The sequence below is a fragment of the Scheffersomyces amazonensis genome (genome assembly GCF_036850825.1).
Source record: "Scheffersomyces amazonensis strain UFMG-HMD-26.3 chromosome Unknown RJT21scaffold_2, whole genome shotgun sequence".
NCBI lineage: Eukaryota > Fungi > Ascomycota > Pichiomycetes > Serinales > Debaryomycetaceae > Scheffersomyces > Scheffersomyces amazonensis.
Genome location: NW_027042742.1, coordinates 1,658,012 through 1,679,454, shown reverse-complemented (window position 1 = coordinate 1,679,454; position 21,443 = coordinate 1,658,012). Strand labels below are relative to the sequence as shown.

General features: G+C 34.1%; 5 protein-coding genes and 1 non-coding gene across 6 annotated transcripts; 3 read left to right on the top strand and 3 right to left on the bottom strand. All coding sequences in view use genetic code 12, as the record gives it.

The window, feature by feature from the left end:
• Positions 1-3,833: 3,833 nt before the first annotated feature.
• On the top strand, positions 3,834-3,905 carry RJT21DRAFT_t66. Its single transcript has one exon. It is a non-coding gene; the product is annotated as a tRNA-Glu (tRNA).
• RJT21DRAFT_119069 (uncharacterized protein) lies at positions 3,845-5,572 on the bottom strand. The gene has a single exon (XM_064881261.1). The coding sequence runs from the start codon at positions 5,550-5,552 to the stop codon at positions 3,999-4,001; it is 1,554 nt and encodes a 517-aa protein (XP_064739704.1). The 5' UTR covers positions 5,553-5,572; the 3' UTR covers positions 3,845-3,998.
• Positions 5,573-5,669: 97 nt separating this feature from the next.
• RJT21DRAFT_119068 (uncharacterized protein) lies at positions 5,670-7,900 on the bottom strand. Its single transcript, XM_064881260.1, has one exon. It carries the CDS (start codon positions 7,622-7,624, stop codon positions 6,038-6,040), a length of 1,587 nt encoding a protein of 528 aa, XP_064739703.1. The 5' UTR covers positions 7,625-7,900; the 3' UTR covers positions 5,670-6,037.
• A 1,361-nt stretch (positions 7,901-9,261) lies between these two features.
• PPZ1 (salt homeostasis regulator) lies at positions 9,262-11,037 on the top strand (the record flags this gene model as incomplete). The annotated part of the gene is made up of 1 exon (XM_064882984.1): positions 9,262-11,037. One exon carries the CDS (start codon positions 9,262-9,264, stop codon positions 11,035-11,037), a length of 1,776 nt encoding a protein of 591 aa, XP_064739702.1.
• A 429-nt stretch (positions 11,038-11,466) lies between these two features.
• Positions 11,467-12,288, top strand: RJT21DRAFT_112890 (uncharacterized protein; the record flags this gene model as incomplete). The annotated part of the gene is made up of 1 exon (XM_064880124.1): positions 11,467-12,288. One exon carries the CDS (start codon positions 11,467-11,469, stop codon positions 12,286-12,288), a length of 822 nt encoding a protein of 273 aa, XP_064739701.1.
• Positions 12,289-14,839: 2,551 nt separating this feature from the next.
• BCR1 (transcription factor BCR1) lies at positions 14,840-16,363 on the bottom strand (the record flags this gene model as incomplete). The annotated part of the gene is made up of 1 exon (XM_064880123.1): positions 14,840-16,363. One exon carries the CDS (start codon positions 16,361-16,363, stop codon positions 14,840-14,842), a length of 1,524 nt encoding a protein of 507 aa, XP_064739700.1.
• Positions 16,364-21,443: the final 5,080 nt, after the last annotated feature.

The following is a 21,443-nucleotide window of genomic DNA, read 5'->3' as shown; positions in this document are numbered from 1 at the left end:
GAGTGGTGGAGAATTTTTGTGACCCTGAACGAATCACAGTGATTAAGTTATTTGAGTAGTTACTACCATTAAAAGCTTCTTTTAAGTCTTTAAAATATGAAGCAGTATATGGCGTAGTTATGTTATTATTTTGGGTTTCAAATACATTTACCCCTCTGATCTGGGTGAGTTGACGATATTTGTTGGTAATTGGTTGAATTAGGTTGACCATATCCGCCAAAGAATGGAAGGGTTGGTCTTTGATTAAGTTTATGAAGTCATCGTCATCTAAGTATTTCTCGGGAACTATAAAACGTTTTCTTCCCGCCGTGATACGTAGATTCTCAGTTACTAATAGATGAAAACCTATAGCTAAGTGAGTGGTTGATATTTGGGATGGTTTTTGCATGAAAAATTTTAAGATTTTTTCATTTTCAGGATTGGAGATGTAAAACCGGTCGATTCTACGTGATGCTTTATGGTTTCGGTTGGTAGGAGCTATAGTGTTAGGACGGAGGTATTTGAACGTATCTATTAGACTGTTTTTGTTAATAAGTCTGATAAGATATTGAGTGGCCTGAATATCTCGGGGCTTGGATGATTCGTCTGAGTGAGGTATTACATTATTAAAATCCCCACCAATTACAATGATGAGATTGTGGTAGTGGTTAGCTTTAATAGTTGAGATAGCTTTGTCTATTTGGTAAAATAGATATTTTTGTAATTTGAATTTTTTTCCTGTGGGCGCGTATATGGATACTATTAAGTAGTGACGATTATTTTCTAATGATTGGATAATAATGTCTGCTACATATGGTTGGTATTGTTGTTCTAGTTGATTTGATAGAAGCGAAGTTGATATTATTTTGAATTTTTGGGAATTGTTTTGAAAAGCAATTCCCGTTCTTGAGGATGGTCTGGTGTAGGCTAAAGTACTACTATTTTTGGAAAGGGTTGTCGATAAGTTATCTGCATCACCCGCCTTGATCTCTGTTAAGAGACTTAGGTCATGGCGTTTAAGATACTTGAAAACGTTTTGATGATTTTGGGTTTGTTGTATATTTATTGTTGTGAATTTGAGTTCTTGACGAGATTGTGGTCGTAATCTTATTTTTCGGTTACGAAATGATAGTATGTCATTTGATTTATTCATAACTGATTGTTATTTAAGCTGGAAGGGAGATTGTCATCAAAAGACTCTGTAGCAAGCAGAGTGTTTGAATGTTGGCTGTCAGATAACTGCTCCTCCATACGGTTGGATGCTTTCATGACAGCGTTTAATTTTCGTTGATGTAGAATTCGCTCTTTTGGCAAGTCTCCTTTTGGTTTACTTGGAGAGCGGAGTTTGCCAATCAGTGGCCTGAGAAGACCCTGATTTAGCGAAGGAAGTCGTCTCGTAGTGGAACTTGGCGACTTCGTGGGGGTTGAGTTGGTGGAACTAAATGGATGATTTGGTTCCTCTGCCATAGTTAAATCGGTATCAATTTGAGTTGGTTCTAACGATGGCTCGTCAGAACGGCTCAAATCAATATCAATTTGTGTGTCTATGAAACTATTGGCAGGGGTAATAGTTTCTGAATAAAGGTTTTCAGAAGTTTCTGATTCAGTGATATTTTTTGCAGCAATTGCTGGTTGGGTTTCTTGATTATCATTTTTTTTGGAGTTTTTGGATTTTTCAGTATTTTTTTCGGAGGTTTTTTCAGAAGTTTTTTTATTTTTTTTTTGTTTTTGATTTTGGTGTAATAAAGCAGTAACAGTTGAAGTGGAGTCGGAATCGGAGGAGGAGAGTTCTTCTTCATCTTCCTCGTCAGAAAGGACCATAAATGGGTTGCTGGTTTGAATAGCAGAAACAGCAGGGTTTGGAATTGAAGATTTTTTAACCGTTTTGGTTGGGGTGGTAAAACTACCATTTTTAGTTTTTTTGGTTGATGGTTTGACCATTGATACGTCATTCTTAGGAGGTTCGTCATAGTCAGTGGTGCGAGGACGTTTGTTTCCTTCGGCCTTTTCTCTAGCAGCCTTATGGCCTGGTCCATTATGTTCACGTGAGTCACATCTAAGACAAGGAGCATTTGTACATCCCCATCTAGTGTGGGCTTTAGTGTGACAGTAGGAGCAGAATTTAAGGTGTGATTTGATGGAGACTTTATGATTTTCAAGTATTTTCCTTGTGCCCGTGGGAATTGTGTCCGTAGTAAGGTCTACGAGAAAATAAAGGGTAACCATTCTTTTCTTGTCTTGAATTTTAGAAAATTTAGGTTCAGTACTTTTGATAAGTTTAAAGTATTGTTCCGGTTCTGAATCCAGAGTGGTAAGGACCTTTTGAATGTGGGCTGGAGGTGAGCCTGAATAAAGGGATTGCATTCGATTATCAAATGTCTTGGATTTAGTTTTGGGCTCAGGGCCGAAGAAATCTCTAAGTTTGGTGCTGGCCTGTAAGGCGTCATCTTCTGGTAACTCATACTCAAGAAGGGCAAGAGAGTTGGAGATCTTGTGATTCAAGGTAAAGTAGAAGTCAGTACCATTAATGTGAAGTGGTCCTGTTGATGAAGAGGAGAGAACCTCTTTAACAATGGATTGGATATCAAAGTGATGGCTTTCTGGGTATGTCTTAGGATCATACTTATTCAACAAATGGTTTAGTTGGTGGAAAGTGATTGAATAAATGTCACTAAAATACATTTCGGTACAGTAGTCTCCATTTATGAGCAATCTAAAATGATTCTTGAGACTGAGGTCTCTACAGGTTCTCAACGTTTCCACCAAAACTTCTTGTGTTTCGGAGTTGAGATCTTGTATACTTAATTCTAAGTCTAAAAGGTTGAAAGACGAGGCAAAATCCTGATCTTTAAGTTTAGAACTTTCAAGGAGTTTTTTGAGCTCCTCGTATTGGTTGACATGCAACCTAGCTCTAGCGAAGACCCCTTCGAGATTGTGGATCTTCTGTTCAACATCGTTTTCCAATTTTGTAAAGAATTGGTTGAAATGTTGGTCTAAAAGGGTAAACATTGTTGGAGTGTCAATGGGAGGTTGTTGGGTAAAATCAATACTAAGATTGTTTGTGGTGAAGATATTTTTACCAGATTCTTCAATGTATAATTCTTGAAAGTCTTCTGGAACTTCCTTTAACCGATCTTTCAAAAGTGTATAGGCACTAACCCCCAAGTTGTGATGAACTTGGCGGGTATAGTAGAACTTAGCGTATTTAACACGTTCTTCATCGTTTAATAAAAGATCTTTCTCAAGTTTTTCAACAATAAGTTCGTATTCCTGTAATTGTACCGGGTTTAAAGGATTATCGATAGGAGGAAGTGTAGACTTTTCCTTAGTTCTAGTTCTAGTTGCAGCCGGTTTAGCAGCTTCAGCATACGTGAGCGGAGTCACGTGACTGGTTGAAAAATTTTCGACCGTTAAATCGGAAATGGGTTTTTGGCTGGTAGGGGCCGAATTCAGGGAATTACGGACGCTTGACAGCTGGTCTAAAGAGTTTGAAGACAGAGATGAGTCCAGGACATATTCCGGAACATCGACGTCGATCAGATCAGGTTCTAAAGCCCCTTGTAAGGGGTTGTTTGAGTGGACACCTGGGGATTCACTCGCAGTTTCATAAGTCGACAGGGCCGACGGGACTAGCGTCCTATCAGGTGGAATCGGCTCGGGAGGAGTTGGGGGAGGTAATGACTCGTTAAGAGATGCGCTGGGAGTACTGTTTGAGGCCGTTAGACCTATATTAACAGAGTAGTCAGACATTTTTTTTTTTTTTTTTTTTTTTTTCGGTACATAATGCCAAATCCTGCATACAAGACAGTTCGTTAACTATGGCTAAAATCTGAACCTTACAGTTATATAAATTGTCCGATATAGTGTAACGGCTAGCACGGTTCGCTTTCACCGAGCAGACCCGGGTTCGACTCCCGGTATCGGAATATTTTTTTTAAATTTTTAATTTTGTATCTCTTAGTTTGAAAATTTATTATTATATTAGATTATGTACAACTGTCATATACATGTAATTGAGTTCAAAGAGGATCACTAAATCCTGCCGGTTCTTTAGAACCAGAAGGCAACAATGCTAAGAATTTATAAACTTTACCCATGGACTTTTCGTCTTTGTCGGTTAATCTTCTATAACTTTGATAAATCTTATCTTGTTCTTCAGGGTAGTCTGAGTTTTTCTTTATCAATTGATCAATTCGGTGCCCTATACCTAATCTGTGCAACCAATCACCTTGATCTACAGGTCCGAAGGTCGAACAGAACCGAGCACTTAACTGTTGCAAATTTGTAAAATCTACATCAACTGATAAATCGACATCACCTGGCTTGATGAATGGAGACACGAAGTTATGCTTATAAATCCCTCTTAATGAACTTTCGGGGATGGCATCTACTACCCCGTAATCTATGATTAATACAGCTCCCAATTGTTTGATATTGTCTAACAATTGAACCATCTTCATTAAATACAATTCGGCCTCCGTACAAATTTCAATTCGTGAATCAACAGGTAAATCATTGAATCTTGAACTAAGGGTTGGGATAATAGATGAAGGAGTTTCTTTAGGTGACAAAGTTAGGTGGAACTCAGTATTGAGTAAAGCATCTTTCGATTCCTCGCTGGATACAGACTCATTGGATGGCAACTTTGGCTGAGTGTTGTTAACTGAAGAAGAATGCTCAACTACAAGTTCTCTCCAACCATTATCGGTTTTCTTGAAACCTTTTACTGGTAAGGCATCGAAAAATTCATGAGCAATAATATAATTTGCAACATCATTTTCTTTCTTTATATCCTTTTCAGTATCCAACCATCTTATTGTATTTCCCCATTGTGAAGTTGAAAAGTCGAATCCATTGGCATCGGTTTCAAAAGGGGTATTTGCTTCATCACATAACAACTTCCATTGTTCTCTTCTTAACACTTTAGAAGCTTCAACTAAATTAATCTCTACATCTGCTTTTTTACCAACCTTTTTCACAAATAAGTTAAATGATTTTAAGACATCATACATCAACGTACCTCTTCCTGGTCCAAATTCAATTAATCTTATTGATGGCGGATAATTTTGTTGCTGCCAAATAGTGAAGAGCCAAATACCTACCATTTCTCCAAAAACAGAAGAAATCTCGGGAGATGTTATAAAATCACCCAGTCGCAAATCAAGAGGATTTCTGGTTGTATAATAACCAAAATCTGGATGAGTTAAGCATTGACGAATATAAGCTGATAAGGAAATAGGACCAGTTGTTTTAATGGTTTGTATGAATAAGTCAGTCAAATTATTCACTTTAGTTGACCCAGAAGGATCACGCTGAGGAAATTGAGGGACTTTACCTAAATTTTCTCTGATATTAAAGTCACCCTTAATTTCGTTTTCCAATTTATCTATTTGTTGTTTCACAACATTAGCTGCATTTTCATACTCTTCTTTCGTAAATTGTCCATAGTATAGACCATTTTCGTGAGCTTTAGGATCTTTTGGCGGAGTATTAAGTCGTATAACTGAGCGAGAAAGAGCTCTTCGATACAGGACACTCAAACTTGTCCTATGTCTAAGGATATTGCTGAACATGTTCTACAGTTTTATAGCGGTAATGTCAGTATTGTGAATCGGCAATTTTTCAGATGTCCGATCTTTGCTCGCTCTTCCGCTTTATTCTCAGCAAACTTTTTTGCAATACAATTTGCACAACAATGTTCGATTTATTAGAATTACATAGGCTACTAACTAAGAGTATAGAGTTCAAACATATTCCTATAAAACGATACAGAAAATAGAAAATGTTGAGCAACTGAAGAAAGGAAAGAAAAATCAACTCTTTGTAGACTCTACTCATACAGATCATTGCAACATTTAAGTGAACAATCTGAAAAAGCCAAGTGGCAGCAAAGGTGATGTAGGATACAAACATGTTATTTTTTTCATTTTTTGGATTTTTATAAATTAGAAGAACTGAAATTGAGCTTCAAAGGACACCATCAGGAACAGCATGACGGTTGAAGAAGCGGAAGAGGGAAACAACGAAATAGAAAAGAAACCATTCAATATGAAACAGTTTAGGTACAACTGGACTTGGAAGCAATAGATGGGAAGTACACCATTGAATCCATATTGATACCTTCATTCTTTGGATCGATTTGTTGGATTTTTTCTGAATTGACAATCTTATTATTCTTAATGGAGAAACTTGTCATAACTTTAAATCCCAATTTAGTATAAAACTTTCTATTGGCAGGATTAGAACTCTCTAAGTAACAATAAGTATTTGGATTCTCACTAGTGAACTTATTAATAGCATATTCAATTAATAATTTACCTAAACCTTTACCTCTCATGGATGGTAAAGTGGAAATATCATTTAAATACCAAATATCCATAGTATTGTTTTGGGTAATAGATTGCTTTTTAATTAATTGCTTAATTAAAACATCCTTTCTAACCTTGTACAAGAATGGTAATTTATCCTTCAAGATCTTTGATCTACAATGACGTAAAATTGTATGAACATTGAATTTGACATATGATGGATGAAAATTATCACGGAAAGTTAATGAACCAGGATCAAAATAATCATCATCATCAGTATCAGAGCCACTTGAACCAGAAGAATCAACATTGGAACCATAGATTTGATTCCAAAGAGCACATCCAAGATATGGGAATTTATCTTTCTTAACTCCCAAGTCGTCTAATGATTGTTCCAAGTTATTATCTTTGATAATTAAAATAGTACCACCTAATACAATACATTCATAAGCATCATATTCAAAATAAGCTTGCATCAAATCTAATTTTTTCTTTTTATAAGCAGATTTTGGAGTATTTTGCTTAGTTATATTAGCAGTGTTTAAGATAAAGTTCATAAATGGATCATCTTCAAAGGAAAGAACCAAGGTTTTAGCAACTCTTTTATAATCTTTGACGGTAGCCTTTTCAATAGAAATATTCAAATTACTAGGAATCGAAAAAGATGATTCAAGAGAGGTAATACTAGTATCGGTATTTCTTCTATGACTCAATGCGCCCGCAGCCGCAGGATTAGCAGCAGAAGTACTTGGTACAGAAGAATCTTCCACATTGATGACAGTACTAGTACTTGTACCAGAACTGACATCAACTATTGAATGGGATCTAATATCATTAATATTCTTTTCAATAGTTTCGTTGTTTGTTGTAGCTGTATTGGCTACGGAAATATTTTTTTCTTTTGTAGTATAATGTTTATGGTTATCAGAAGTATGAATCAAGGAATACGGAGCTTTCAGTCTCAGGAGGTTACCATTAATAATGTCAAAATTATCAATAGAACTATTAGGGTTTAATGGTTTAGTACTCTCAGAGGAAATACCCGAACCACTAGTGACCCTAGTACCACTATTAGTAAGATCGTCATTACCATTGGAGATAACTAGGTTATCAGATAAATTTAAACTCAAATTGGAAGTTGATAAAGGGGTAAACGATCTCGGAGTAGCTGCAGATGCAGTTGATCCTAAATCGCTAAAGGTAGTAGTAGTAGCAATGGATGATGATGAATGATGAGAGATATGATTTGAGTTTAAAGTAACCCCCTGAGACTTAGGCAGTCGTGGTTTTCCTTTTTGATTTGATTCATGGTAATCTTCTGAAATGAGGGCAAACATTATTATTCATCGGTAATGTAAGGATATACCTAACAATATTAACTAGTTGGATTAATAAGGGTGTAGAGATTAAAAAAAAGTTGAAGTAGAGTTAGAAATTGGGAATTCCACCTTGTTTAAATAGATAAGAAAATTTATAAGCGACCGATACGATGCGCCCGCTCTTTCCTTATGTGGGAATAAAGGGACAAGTCGGCGGCAGTTATCGTTAAAGTTTAGAATTAACCGCCATATATCCTGCATATACCAACTCTTCAAAGAAATATAATATTTTCCATTTTTTACAGTTTAACTGTAGTTATGTGTACCCAGATTCCTAAAAGGGTAAAATAAAAGATAAAGCCATTTACATGAAATAACGCTCTAAATCATCGTATAAAGGTGTAGATAATTCATAAATAAATATCACTAAACTGGAAAAAAATACGAGTCATTAAATCGAGACAGTTTTAGATCTAGAATAATTGCATCAGAATCTTTTCAACCTTTTATTAGTTAAGTAGTAGGAAAACATCCATGCCGCCACAAAACTTTCTTAACTAATACCCTATACCCCTATTGAAGTTTGAATTGGACATGTCTTATTTCTATTAATCAATGCATGAAATGTAAACGTCAACATTACCTTATTTTCCATATATTCTTGATGTTTCCGCAGTCTTTCTATATTTAGATATTGTTGACCAAAACATTCTCTAGTTTTTGTGACCCCCTCCTTCACATTTTATTACTCATTACAAATGGCCCTAGTAGGTTGTATGGATGAAGCGGATTGCAGCTGAAATTGCAGCTATAGCTACACCTACAGCTACAGTTCTGCAATTTGCGATTGCTAATATATACTATAAGGCACTTGAATGTAAGTGTCTTAACAAGGTTCCTGAAGTTTGGACAGTGGTATAATCACATGACTTCACTAACCAGTCGAGCTGCCTTATCCCTTCATAAATTACAGTTATCGTATAGACATCTAGAAGTAGAAATATAAAATCTGATACGCAATGTCGCTCCTCCGCCTTAGGTGGCATCCACGACATTAGTCCCTAAATGCGACATCATTTCTTCAACAAAGTGGCTAACAAAAAAAAGAAGTACCGAATGGGAAGAACACCTATAGAGAAGGCTGGTTTTCACTATCAATTGATTATTCACCAACACATTTAATACCCTAGCAGACGTTTCTCGGTCTTAACATATATCGGGAACCGTATCAGCATAGTGGAACCATTCATTACTCATTTACTAACAGGGTTGTCTGATTATTTACTGTCTTATACTCACTTATACATCTAGAGCATAAAGGGCATCGTTAACTTTTCTGTAGACTACAACCATCACGATTACTAGCTTTCAGGATTTATCATACTTAGATATCTTGTGGAAAACTGATTCTCAATCTAGTTAATTAGCTATACAACTCCTTTATTATATCATCACATTCACTTTGTCCTAATACTACTTTAGCAAGCATTTGTGGAGTCATTAGTAACAGACATTACATCAACCAATCTTTCTATTTGATTACTCCTTTGGATATACAATCAATATCATATTATACCCATATCTATATCTATATATACATCTATATACATATAACTTGCAACTTATTTCCATATCATTAATACAATTTACACATCATGGGTAATAACGGCTCAAAACCTGGAGCTCCATTGACCAGGACAGATACTGCTGGATCTTCTAAATCATCCAGATCAGTCCGATCGAGAATATCAATACTGAAGGAAGATCAATCGGCTAGTGACTCACCTAAACTAACTCCTAAGTCTCCCAAAGTATTATCTCGGAAGAACTCCAGTGTGGATATAAATAGTATACCGAATAATAATAATAATAATAATAATAATAATAGCAGTTCAAATAATAATAACGGAGGAACCATTCTCAGTAACAGTCATTCCAATTTATCATCTTCCCATATTGCATTACCTCCATCTATGATGCAGGTTGAGCCTAAAGAACCTATCTTATTAAGAAGGAATACAAACGATACCCTTGATACTCCTATATCCATTCATAATAATCCTATGTCTAGAACATCAACTAATCATTCAACTAGTCATATTAATGCTTTATCACCACAATCAACCACTATGAATTCTTCAGCTCGTAACAGCATAATCGGTGATGATACTAAAAGTATTCATAGTCAAAGTAATAGTATAAATAGTGATGTTGAAGATTTAGATCTAGAAGGTTTAACTATAAATGATATGAATGGTCCAGATAGTAACCTTATCAAAGAAATCAGCAATAGTTCAATCAGTAATAATAATAACAATAATAATACCAACAACAACAATAGTGGTACACCAATAGTCTCAAGGACAAATTCCAATATAAGTACCAGTAATAACAGTTTTATTAATAATAACGTTTTATCTAAAACAACAACCGGGACATCATTTTCAATGAATACTACAAATACCATTGACATTGAAGATTTAATTCAACGATTATTAGATGCTGGGTATAGTGGGAAGAGGACCAAGAATGTATGTCTTAAGAACAATGAAATTCAACTCATTTGTTCAACTGCAAGAGAAATCTTTTTGAGTCAACCATCATTATTAGAATTATCACCTCCTGTTAAAGTAGTTGGTGATGTTCATGGTCAATACGGTGATTTAATTAGAATATTTACCAAATGTGGATTTCCTCCACAAACAAATTATTTATTCTTGGGTGATTATGTTGATAGAGGTAAGCAATCCTTAGAAACCATCTTATTACTATTATGTTATAAGATCAAATATCCGGAGAATTTCTTTTTATTAAGAGGTAATCATGAGTGTGCTAATGTTACAAGAGTTTATGGTTTTTACGATGAATGTAAGAGAAGATGTAATATTAAAACTTGGAAATTATTTATTGATACATTCAATACTTTACCAATAGCTGCCATTGTTGCAGGAAAAATCTTCTGTGTACATGGTGGATTATCACCAGTATTACATTCAATGGATGAGATCAGAAATATCGCTCGTCCAACAGATGTACCCGATTATGGGTTATTAAATGATTTATTATGGTCAGATCCGGCCGACACATTTAATGAATGGGAAGATAATGAACGAGGAGTTTCTTATGTATTCTCTAAAGTGGCTATAAATAAATTCTTATCTAAATTTGGATTTGATTTAGTATGTCGAGCTCACATGGTGGTTGAGGATGGTTATGAATTCTTTAATGATCGGACATTAGTGACAGTATTTTCAGCCCCTAATTATTGTGGAGAATTCGATAATTGGGGTGCAGTCATGAGTGTTAGTGAAGAATTATTGTGTTCGTTCGAGTTATTGGATCCTTTGGATAGTGTTGCCCTTAAGCAAGTCATGAAAAAGGGTAAACAAGAACGGAAGTCTGCCCAACTACAACAACAATTAACAAGATAGCATACTTGTTGTTTCCCCAGGTTAAATATTGTTATGACTTTTTTTACGATTAATAGATATGACAAGAGTATAGTTCACCCAATCACAGTTATACTTGTTGCATACAAAACTTGCATCTTGCATCCTTTACCTACATACCTCTTCTATTTATACAGTTTTTTCAAGCTCTTAAGCTTTTATGATGATGATTTAGTTTTGTTCGTTAGTTTTGTTCGTTTTCAACATTTCGTATATATACTTCTTATATTTCGTATCCGTGTATATTGCCTATATATGATTAATATATTCTTTCATTGTGCTTATACTAGTGTAAAATTGTGGGGGTACACGCACGTCGGTGTACAACCAAACTTAGCCGATCTAACTAGTAATATGTAGAAGATCACTACGCTCCAAGGTGCAGTGTACAGTACTTTATATACTTATAGGATGTTAGGTGGATCTGTAGGTAATAGTAATAGTGGAGGAATAGTGGGGACCAACTTACTGGCCAATTACTTCTTATTGAAGACCGAGAATATAGAACCATTAGTCGAACTAACACACCAGTTGAACCAACAAGTACAACAGAATGAGAAGAGGTTAAGTCAATTGAACTACGTGATAGACCATAAGTTGAAGTTTCCAACTGTCGGTAAAGATGATGGTAAAAATAGCGAGGGAATAATATCAAAAGAAGAAGCTCAGGTAGAGAACGATAGCACGGGAGATTCTAACGTTGATACTTTGCGATACTTATTAGTTAAGAAGTACCACTTACCACAGGATACAGAGAATGAAAACGGAAACGAAAATGAAAATGAAAATGAAAATGTAAACGGAGACGATAAAAGTATAAACATTAGCAAATTAGACCGTATACGACAATTAGCACGAGATAACGAATATCTAAACGAACTATTAAGACAAAAGAAACAACTGAACCAGGAATTGGCTCGAGTAATTCAAGACTATGAAAAGTTCATAATAGATATTATCCTTCCTAAACTTCGGCAAGAAAAGTTAATTAAATCATCCTCTGGAGATGTTTCAATAAAGAAAATGATGGATGAGAAATTTTCTAAAATTGATATAATCTATAAACGGTACAATGGTATAATAATGAAGCTCGTATCGATAAATAACGTATTAAATGATTTAATTTCAGTATTAAATCATCAGGACAATCACACTCATTTCATAAGTTATCAATTAGAAGTGTTGAAAAGTCTCAAGAGAGATATAAGTCAATTTCAGTATGCACCGGAATAAAATTAACTTGGCCCAAAAGAAGGGAAGAGGCCAAGCCGTGCCTCTAATCAATAAAAATATTAAGAAAAATTTCAGAACAATACATTATTCACATACCATGCAGCCAATACTATGCAGCCAATACAATTCTCCTAATGCAGTGCAATAAAGATGAACTGAACAAATGCCGCTCGATCCCATGGGCCCTTTATTTTTCCTTCAGTTCAATTTCTTTATTTAGATAAATATTTAATAGTACGTTTCTTGGATTTCATCAGTATTATACCATAAAATCTATATTATGGAATTTGACTGATCTAGACACAAATAGAACACAAGAAAATGCAGAATTTTATTAAATGACGTAGTTTAGTTTAGCCGTACTCCTCATTTAATGTTGGATAAGTTCCATTGCCAGAGTATTATATGGTGATGGATGGTTTTGAATTTTCTTCTTTAGGCTAGCTGGTCCAGCCCAAGAATTTTACACTAAGAGGGGAGTAGATGCACAATATTTGGGCAAGACTTGAATTAAGATTCTTGTCCTTCAAACCGCTTGGAATTGACAAATCTGGTTTTGACTGTCTTATGGGGTCTCGCTGTTAAATCTGTGGAATAACGTCATTAAACGATACAGTACATAAAAGTGCGATTTTTTAATTTTTTTTTGTTTTTTTTAATTTCCTTTTTTTTTATTATTTCAGATAGTTATTGTTGTTGTTTATTTAGGTAATTTTTGGAGATTTGGAGGTGAAGGAGCACAGATCTTTCTATGGACTGAAGTATGAGTGGCATATATTTCCGATAAACCTTACATCTGTATATAGTAATGACAGGACAGATAATTTCAGCCAACATTTTTAATAAATATTAATTGAATTATTATAATAGTAGGCCAAAAAGTAGGACAAACAACAAATAACAAGGGGAATAGATACAGGGAAGGTACATACAAGAATCAGGGAGACAGATGCATTCGCACCGCTGTTGTTACATTCACAGTTGGACGCATACAGTCAGGCCGATTAAAAATAACTAATAAGCCAGAAGAGTAAATATGCTAGATGATACGTATAGCACGGAGGCTTATGCTTACTTTCCGACTAGTTTTGGCCTAAATTATATTTTTTGTATTCTTTTTGTTAATCTTGTATATTGAACATAATTCTGAAAACTTTTAGCAAAGCAAAGCCAGCGTTCAATCAGTTTGACGTGTTTTCGTTTAATATTCTTACGGATCGAGGTATAATTACTTATTATTAATGATGATAAGAATAATAATATTATTATTTTTACCAACTACGGATGAGTCAATTAACGTCTGTCTTAGAATAGGTGGAGTACAAACGCGAGATACGTACCTACACCACAAAGTACTTCTGACTTCACTATAACCACATTTGAGTCAGATACTGTAGCCTCCAAATAATAATAAGCCGTGGATGCCCCTATCTGGAAATGGAAAATTTAATGAGAAAAAAATCGAGCGCTAATCCTCGTTTTGAATTATTTTTGATTATGCAAGTAACAACTTATACGCAAGGCATGAATGCATTTTTAAGAGTAAGAAAAAGTAATACAAACTCTTCGCAATTCTGTGTACATAACCATAGCCATGGACCTAGTCAAAGCCATATCAATCTATCAATATTGCTAATAACAATAACGGCAAGAACTCTGTATATTTACATTTTGTCGATTTATTTAAAGTTTTCATATGAATGATATAATACACAAGGAGATAAGAATATGATTTTTGTCAGGCTAGAATTGAAGTGAATAAGAGAAAGTCGACTGATAACAATAACAATTTGATTTTTGTAATTGTAATAATGTAATAGAAGTATAGAAGTAAAAGGTGTGATAAAATACAATCAATCGGTATTGACTGTTTGATTTATAAATTGAATCAATGAAATAAAGAAAGAATGAAAGAATGAAAGAACCCATAAAGGAATCGTGATGTGTCTCAAAAGAATGAACAGATGATAATAAATAACAATCGAAATTATAACCATAGATCCAAAGAAAATAATGAACCCGCTATAACAACCCCTTCTTAAACAGTAAACAAATTAATGTTAATTAATTTATGATTAATATAAAGATAGATAAAGAAAGATATTCCAGAAATACAATGAGACCGGACTTTAGTTCATCATTTCTCTCCCGGACTTACCAACATCAGTAACAAAATCACATATCAATATACATGGCAAATATAAACACTTGAAGGAACAAAGAAACACAAATAATCTAATAATAATATTATCGTAAGTCACAACGCTTTAATAGCCACCTGGAAGTAGGTCCTAAAATTAACGAGCATTAATTTTGAGACTGTGAGTATTGGATTTTGTGAATTGTAATTTTGTACTTTGACATTTATTTTTTATGTTTGGGTCTCGTTTTTTTCTGGATTATTTTTTATTAATTAATATTTTTTTATTTTTGAACACCAACTTCTCTAGCTTTCCCTTGATTCGCTAGAGCGACAACCAGCATCTGTAGCAGCAGTAGTGATCCCGTATTAGCGAGTAGTTTGCTTAAAGCTTTACGTAGTCTAAAGGTCTTAATTAGGTGATAATAGACTGTTTATGGTTGGCTTCTTAGATAGTTGTTTGGGTTCTTCCTTTGTTAAATCACTAACAGAAGAATTCGTAGCAACAGCTTCACCTCCAGTTTCGTTATTTTCAATAGAAGGAGCATCTGTTATACTTGACGATGATGAATCTGAAGATAACGATGGACTGGCTGCAGATACCGATGGTATTATAGGTAATGTAGTTGCAGTTATAGTTTCGGAAGAAGTATTGCTTTCGTTGTTTAATACCCCCTTTAACCATAATTTGGAAGTCTCTTTACTCTGCGGTGATTTTTGTTGCTGCCTAACTTGAGCGATTGGTGGCAACATACTGTGCGTGATGGTCGAACCACTGTTGCTAGTAGAGGTTGGGCCTTGTAGTTGGTGATGTGGCAAGGAAAAATGGTGGGATTGAGGATGAATATGATGTGGTATAGAAGATGGATGTAATAAGGATGGAGAAGTACTGCTGGTAGATGAACCCTTGATTGTTTGACTAAATGATTGATGGAATAATGGGGATAAAGGACTTACCAAGTTGGGTGTTAATGAGATCAATGATTTGGGAGGATATGCAGCGCTTGCTGATAATGGAGGATATGAATAAAAAGTTGACGTAGCTGATGATGGTGTACCATTTCCTGATTGACCATCATGATATGATATTGGTGCTGATTTCAAATCACCACTCAAAATTATTGGTGTTGTTGCATCTTTTGAATCAGTTGAATCTTTAACAAACGAGTGCAGTAAGGATAAAGGTCTTGGCCTTCTTTTTGGTTTGAATTCATGATTTGGTAATTTCAATAATGGCATGCCAGTTGAACCATTACCTGTAGATGCATTAGAGCCATTTGATGTTGTAGACGATTGATCATATGATGAATAAGGACGTAGGTGGTAGTGAGGAGATTGCAGATTTGGAGGTGAGATCATAGATGATGTTGTAGATGAGACTGTTGCTGAAGAAACTGAAGCACTTTGAGGTGCTGAGTGAATAGCGTGATGAGGATGGTGTTGATGCTGATGCTGATGTTGATGAGTATGTGGATGAAGATGTTGTTGTTGATGAAACATAGCATTGCTGGGAGTTACAGGGTTGGAGTTTCCGTTGTGACTATGACTATTTTCGTCTTCTTTCTTAACAAATGATTCATAAGCATGAACCGTTTGTTTATGTTGTCTCAAGTTGTCTAGTCTAGAGAAGTTTTTGGAACAATAAGGACAAGTGAAGGGTCTTTCCCCAGTATGCTTTCTTTTATGTCTAGCCAAATGTTCAGATCTAGTGAATGACATATTACAACCGGGATAACCAGTACACTGGAAGACTCTTCCCTTAGATGAGCGTTTTGACTTTGGCTTCAAGACTTGACCATTTTGATGTCTCTGTTGTTGATATTGCAGTTGTTCTTCGGATAAAGGGGCACCAGGAAGACTGGGAGGTGATGGATGAGATGATTGCTGCAATTTGGAAGCTGAATTCTGTAAGATATCTGAACTTCGATCAAGCATAGTAAACATTTGAACAGGAGATATTATTTGAGTATGAGGGGTATGTGGAGTATAATAATAATAATAACAAATGAACAGAAGTTGCAAGTTAACTATGCCAAAGATTCACAAACTATTTTGTGGGTATGGAACACAACGATTTGTCTGGCTCTCCAATAGATTGAATATAATGCAATGAAGTTAGTTCCAATGTATAAGTTGAACTGTCAGTAAGTAGACGATAGGAGTAGCAAGGAGAAAAAACAGAAAGAACAATTAATTTAGACAAGTTGAAATGAAAATCAAAAAGAGAGAAAAATGTTTCGTTTTATTTTCCTCTGTTAAAATTTCTGGTTCCTGTTTCTGCTTAAAAAAAGGCACCACCAAACAAAAAAAAAAATAAGCTGAAAATAAAATCAGTAAAAGCAAAATGTAGAAAATAAAAAAGTATAAAGAGTAAGAATAAAATAAAATAAAATAAAATAAAGAATCAAAATAAATTTTAAAATCAAAAATTAAAAAATATGTAGTCAAATAGAAAAAGAAATTTCTCCTGGACAAAAAGGAGAGGTGGACAAATTAAGGAGCCTTTTTTTCTGTCTTCTAGGAACCAAAAAGATTGAGCCAGAAATTAATAAACGAGCTGAGACCTTTCTTTTACAGGAATGGAAATAGAAGGATATTTTTGATTTGCTTTTGCTTTGATTTGATTTTCTTTTTGATATAGTTCTCAATTTTATTAAGTGAGCAAGATAGAATTGAATGAATTGATACTAATTGAGATATTATTAGTATCGATTGTTCTTATACTATTATATATATAATATTAATAATATTATTATAATTTTTATTATTATTATTATGTTTGACTGATTGATTGTAATTTCTTATGATGTAAGGTGGTCGCTTAATAAGAAAGTTTGACAATGATCTAACTAGGCTCCCCCAAATTAACAACGAAATGTTGTGACTTTTTTTCCTAATATGCTGAGCAAGCTAAAGTACAATATATGTATGATGTATGCTTTGATTTGTGATGCACAGTGCTCATGCAACCTCTTCACTTGCACACAAAACTAAACCGCAGCTCAAGTGTACTCAAAAATAGAAACCTACTTATGCTGTTAGCTTCGATCTGGTTTGATTTCGATTTACCAATAATTTCCTTTGTGTCGCCTTACTTGATCACCTGCGGGCGTTATAAAATTAAAGTTGTAGACGAATGAAAAATAGAATCAGAAGAAGGTTAATTATTTTTAGTCGGAAGTATAGATCACAAAATATGATAGATATTCTTACCAAGGGGGACAACTAATGATAATGATATTGATAGCAATGACAATTACAATGACAATGAGGAGATTTAACTTAAAATATGAAATAGCCAAGCCAAATGAAGAACCAAAATCAGGGTTGTACACAACTGTCTTTTTGAAAATCCAAGACTAGTACTTCTTCAGTATTTCTGAAGCACCCAAGATATTATAGAATTGGAATAAACCCGGAAGTAAAAAGTTAATGACGCAGCGAATTTAAAGTAAAATACAAAAACAGTACTTTTGCAACGGAAGCTTAGTTGCTTAATACTAATACGTATTATTATTAGGAAGTTAATGTATAATTGAAGCTTATAATGCAACTCTAAAACTTGCAGGAGGAATTGAATGGAAATGAAGCCAGATGTGATCGAACGATTGAATCTTGAGAACGATGAGCGGAACAAAGGAGCAAAGATGGCGAGATTGACTATGTAATAGCTAGTCAAAAATAAACTTTAATGTTCGTCAAGAAGATAATTAATAGCACCCTCTGTAGCAGCCAAATTGCGAAGGAAAATTAAGCTTTGAAGTTTTAATTTAAAAGTCAAACAGTAAAGCAAACTAACAAGGAACAATGTGGCTATGCACCAGTAGTTTGATTGAATGTGGATAGGAGAGAAATATAGAGATCATGGTTAGAAAGGGAAAATGCCGATTGTATTTATACATTGTAGAGGTAGAGACTATGCCTGTATTACTGTACCATACAAATTTATTTGTAGTATTAAATAATAATAATATTAGATGAAGCTCGTATATTTGGCTCTAATAGAACAATACTGGACAAACAGGAACAATGAAACTGTAGCAAGGTAGCAGAGAAGAGTCCCGATGATAGTTATGCAAATCTGATAGATTCAACACCGTAATTAGTGTCAGTCCCAGAAGAACAAATGATGAGACTAAAATGTTATGTGAAACTGGGGCAGACAGATATCACTTAGACTAAGTCTGCAAAGGGAACGTAGCCGAACAAAATGCCTCGATTGTTCACTGCTTGGCTATCTTAAAAATAAAGGTTGTCAATCAATGAATTTAATTTTAAAGTCAAAAATTTCAGGAATAAGCGATTGACATTTCCAGGAAATGTTGTTCGTATTGCCAGTCCGTGACCTTAACAGTTTGCTAATACGAAAATTCTTGGTAGTGTGAATAATAATTAGCAAATATAAAATAACAATAGAGGTTTCACGAACTATTGTACACTATTGTAATACTTTAATTCATTTCTTCTATTACATAATGCAATATGTAAAACCAAGTTACGTTTGATTGGCAGTTTTGTTCCCTTTCATTGTTTGAGAATATGGAACATACGTTTTAAAGTAAGCAGTCGTAAAGGTAACTTCTAAGGCGGTAAAGTCAACTTTTGTAGACCGAATATAATTATAAAGATAACAATGTGCTGAACAATTATAATGAAATAATTATTGTAACACTCATTATTATTAGCACAGTACAGAAACATACGGAACAAAAGGGAAACAAATAGAAAAAAATGAAAAATTTAAAAAAAAAGATTTAAGCAAAATAGATAAAAAAAAAATTAATATTTTCTAAAAAAATATTTCAATTATCATACCATCAAAATTGATATACTGAACATCAATTTCATGTTCCTGTAACTTAAGTCACTTAGAGGAGAATTGCGAATACGCTTGAACAATTTGTAATAACTTGATTGACTTGGGACAGGTATGATTTGCATCTCTTCATACTATTAAATTGATGATACGTGAAATGTCATCGAAGGAAATTGAATTTTTCACTCGTCCTCAGTTATAATGTTATTTTTCTTATGTTGTTTTGATGATGTTCTCTATCTGGGCTTGGCAATTCCATCAGTTACGTCCAGGAACCTTTGTTTTCAATGTAAGCATAATACGGAATGTAGGTCAAAGGCGAGCTCATAATTTAGTACAGGTACCAGATCTAGATTTGGATCAAAAATGAGGACCTAAGGCGGATGGGACGAGGACAAGAGACTGACCTGACTACCGTGTGTGACACAATAGAGTCAGATTAAGCTAGATTGGATGAACTAGATCTTGCTTCTATATTACAAGTAATTAAAGTCAAACTGCATTGTAGTACTGTATTGTGCTTTTCACTGCCGAGTCGCACATGGAGACAGGCAGCCTTACTATATTCTTATAAACGAGAGACTCTTAAATTTAGTGGGCTTCAATAGAACAAATCAAACATTATTATAAAAAATACCACATATATACAGCATCCTTACCAAAAAATATTAAAGGAGAACAATCCAGCAGATATGGTTATGTCCATCTAATTTTAATTTAAACAAAGCACAAAATAAAATTATTATTGGCAGGAGTACAGAAAAATACAGGTGTGTACGTTATGGCAGAATATAACAGAACAAAACACACCTAAATATATACAAAACTTAAAAAATAAAACGGTTTATCCAGACATTATAACAACACGGAAGAATTTTAAAGTGGATCAAGTAGCGAGTATTGTACTTTAATTGCTTTGTTCTATTTCTGCATAGGCACTAATACCCAATAGTCTAATACTATACGATCACAATTCTTTCTCTCCCATTGTATTCCTGCTTTCAAATCATGCCACTTCGAAGTAAATATGTGTGCAAAGATAGCATACTAATGCTTTTTTTGAGCAGAAATTCCTTCCATTTTACTTTTTAAACACATTCCCTTTTTATATCTTTTACTATGTACATATACTTGATTTGCTTAATCGATTGGATCTTAAGATTGCTTAATATTTATTATTTTTATTTGTGGTTCAAAGCTTTTGTTCTATTTTTGAAGTTTGTCTGCCTCGTTGTCAAACGTTAATACATTGATTTCAGGAATATTATGAATAGATACATTCAAGGATATGATTTGAAAGGAGACAACTAATAGTTTCGATGTTTTTTAGCATGCCATTGTTCAGTAGAGGATATTGATTAATTCGACTAAAATTAGCATTGTTTCATAACTGCAAACTAACTCCGACTAAATCCAAATAAACAGGCTGCCTTTTTGTATCAGTTTTTCTCGTATACTGTAATACACTCCGCAGATGCATACAAAAAAATAAAAACTTAAAAAGAGATTTAACTAAAAAAAATAAAGTAGGATATCTACATAGATTTCCTCTTTAGGAAATCTGCACACAAAAACGAAAAATTTCTTTTTATTTTCTTCTGCGCTTTACTGATACGTATTATAGTACTGGGTTCTCGTCAAAATGTACAGCATTCTCGAAGTAGTGAAAAATTCGTATACTTACAATAGGGGAAAAAAAGAAGCATGGACATAACCTACAACAACATAAAAAAAGAAATTGAACAATGATAGGAATTATTAATTATTAATTAATAAATAATTAATAAATAATTAATAATTAATAAGTAATAATTGTAGCTAACAATAAGCAAACAATGGCAACACCGTTCAAGCTAGTTATCATTGAAGCACAATATCAAAACTAATCAAAGCACCAAAGTTTTGAACGCACCTCTACATTACTTACAAGGTTGCGTGACATATCATGTTGCTGCTAAATGTGTCTTTTTTATCGTTCGCCTGAACATAGAACCAAACAAGTTAGAGAGAGACCAAGGCCTGTAAGATCGGTCTGAGATATTTTGAAGTTTAAAACTCATAGACTAATGGGTACTTATTTTCATAGTGCATATATAATTACTAGTCTCACGTTCCAAACTCCCCTATGAAATTGACGTAAAAGAATAAATACTGGTTATGAGCTTGCTTTGTTTCTCCTTTGGGTTACCATTTTAAGTA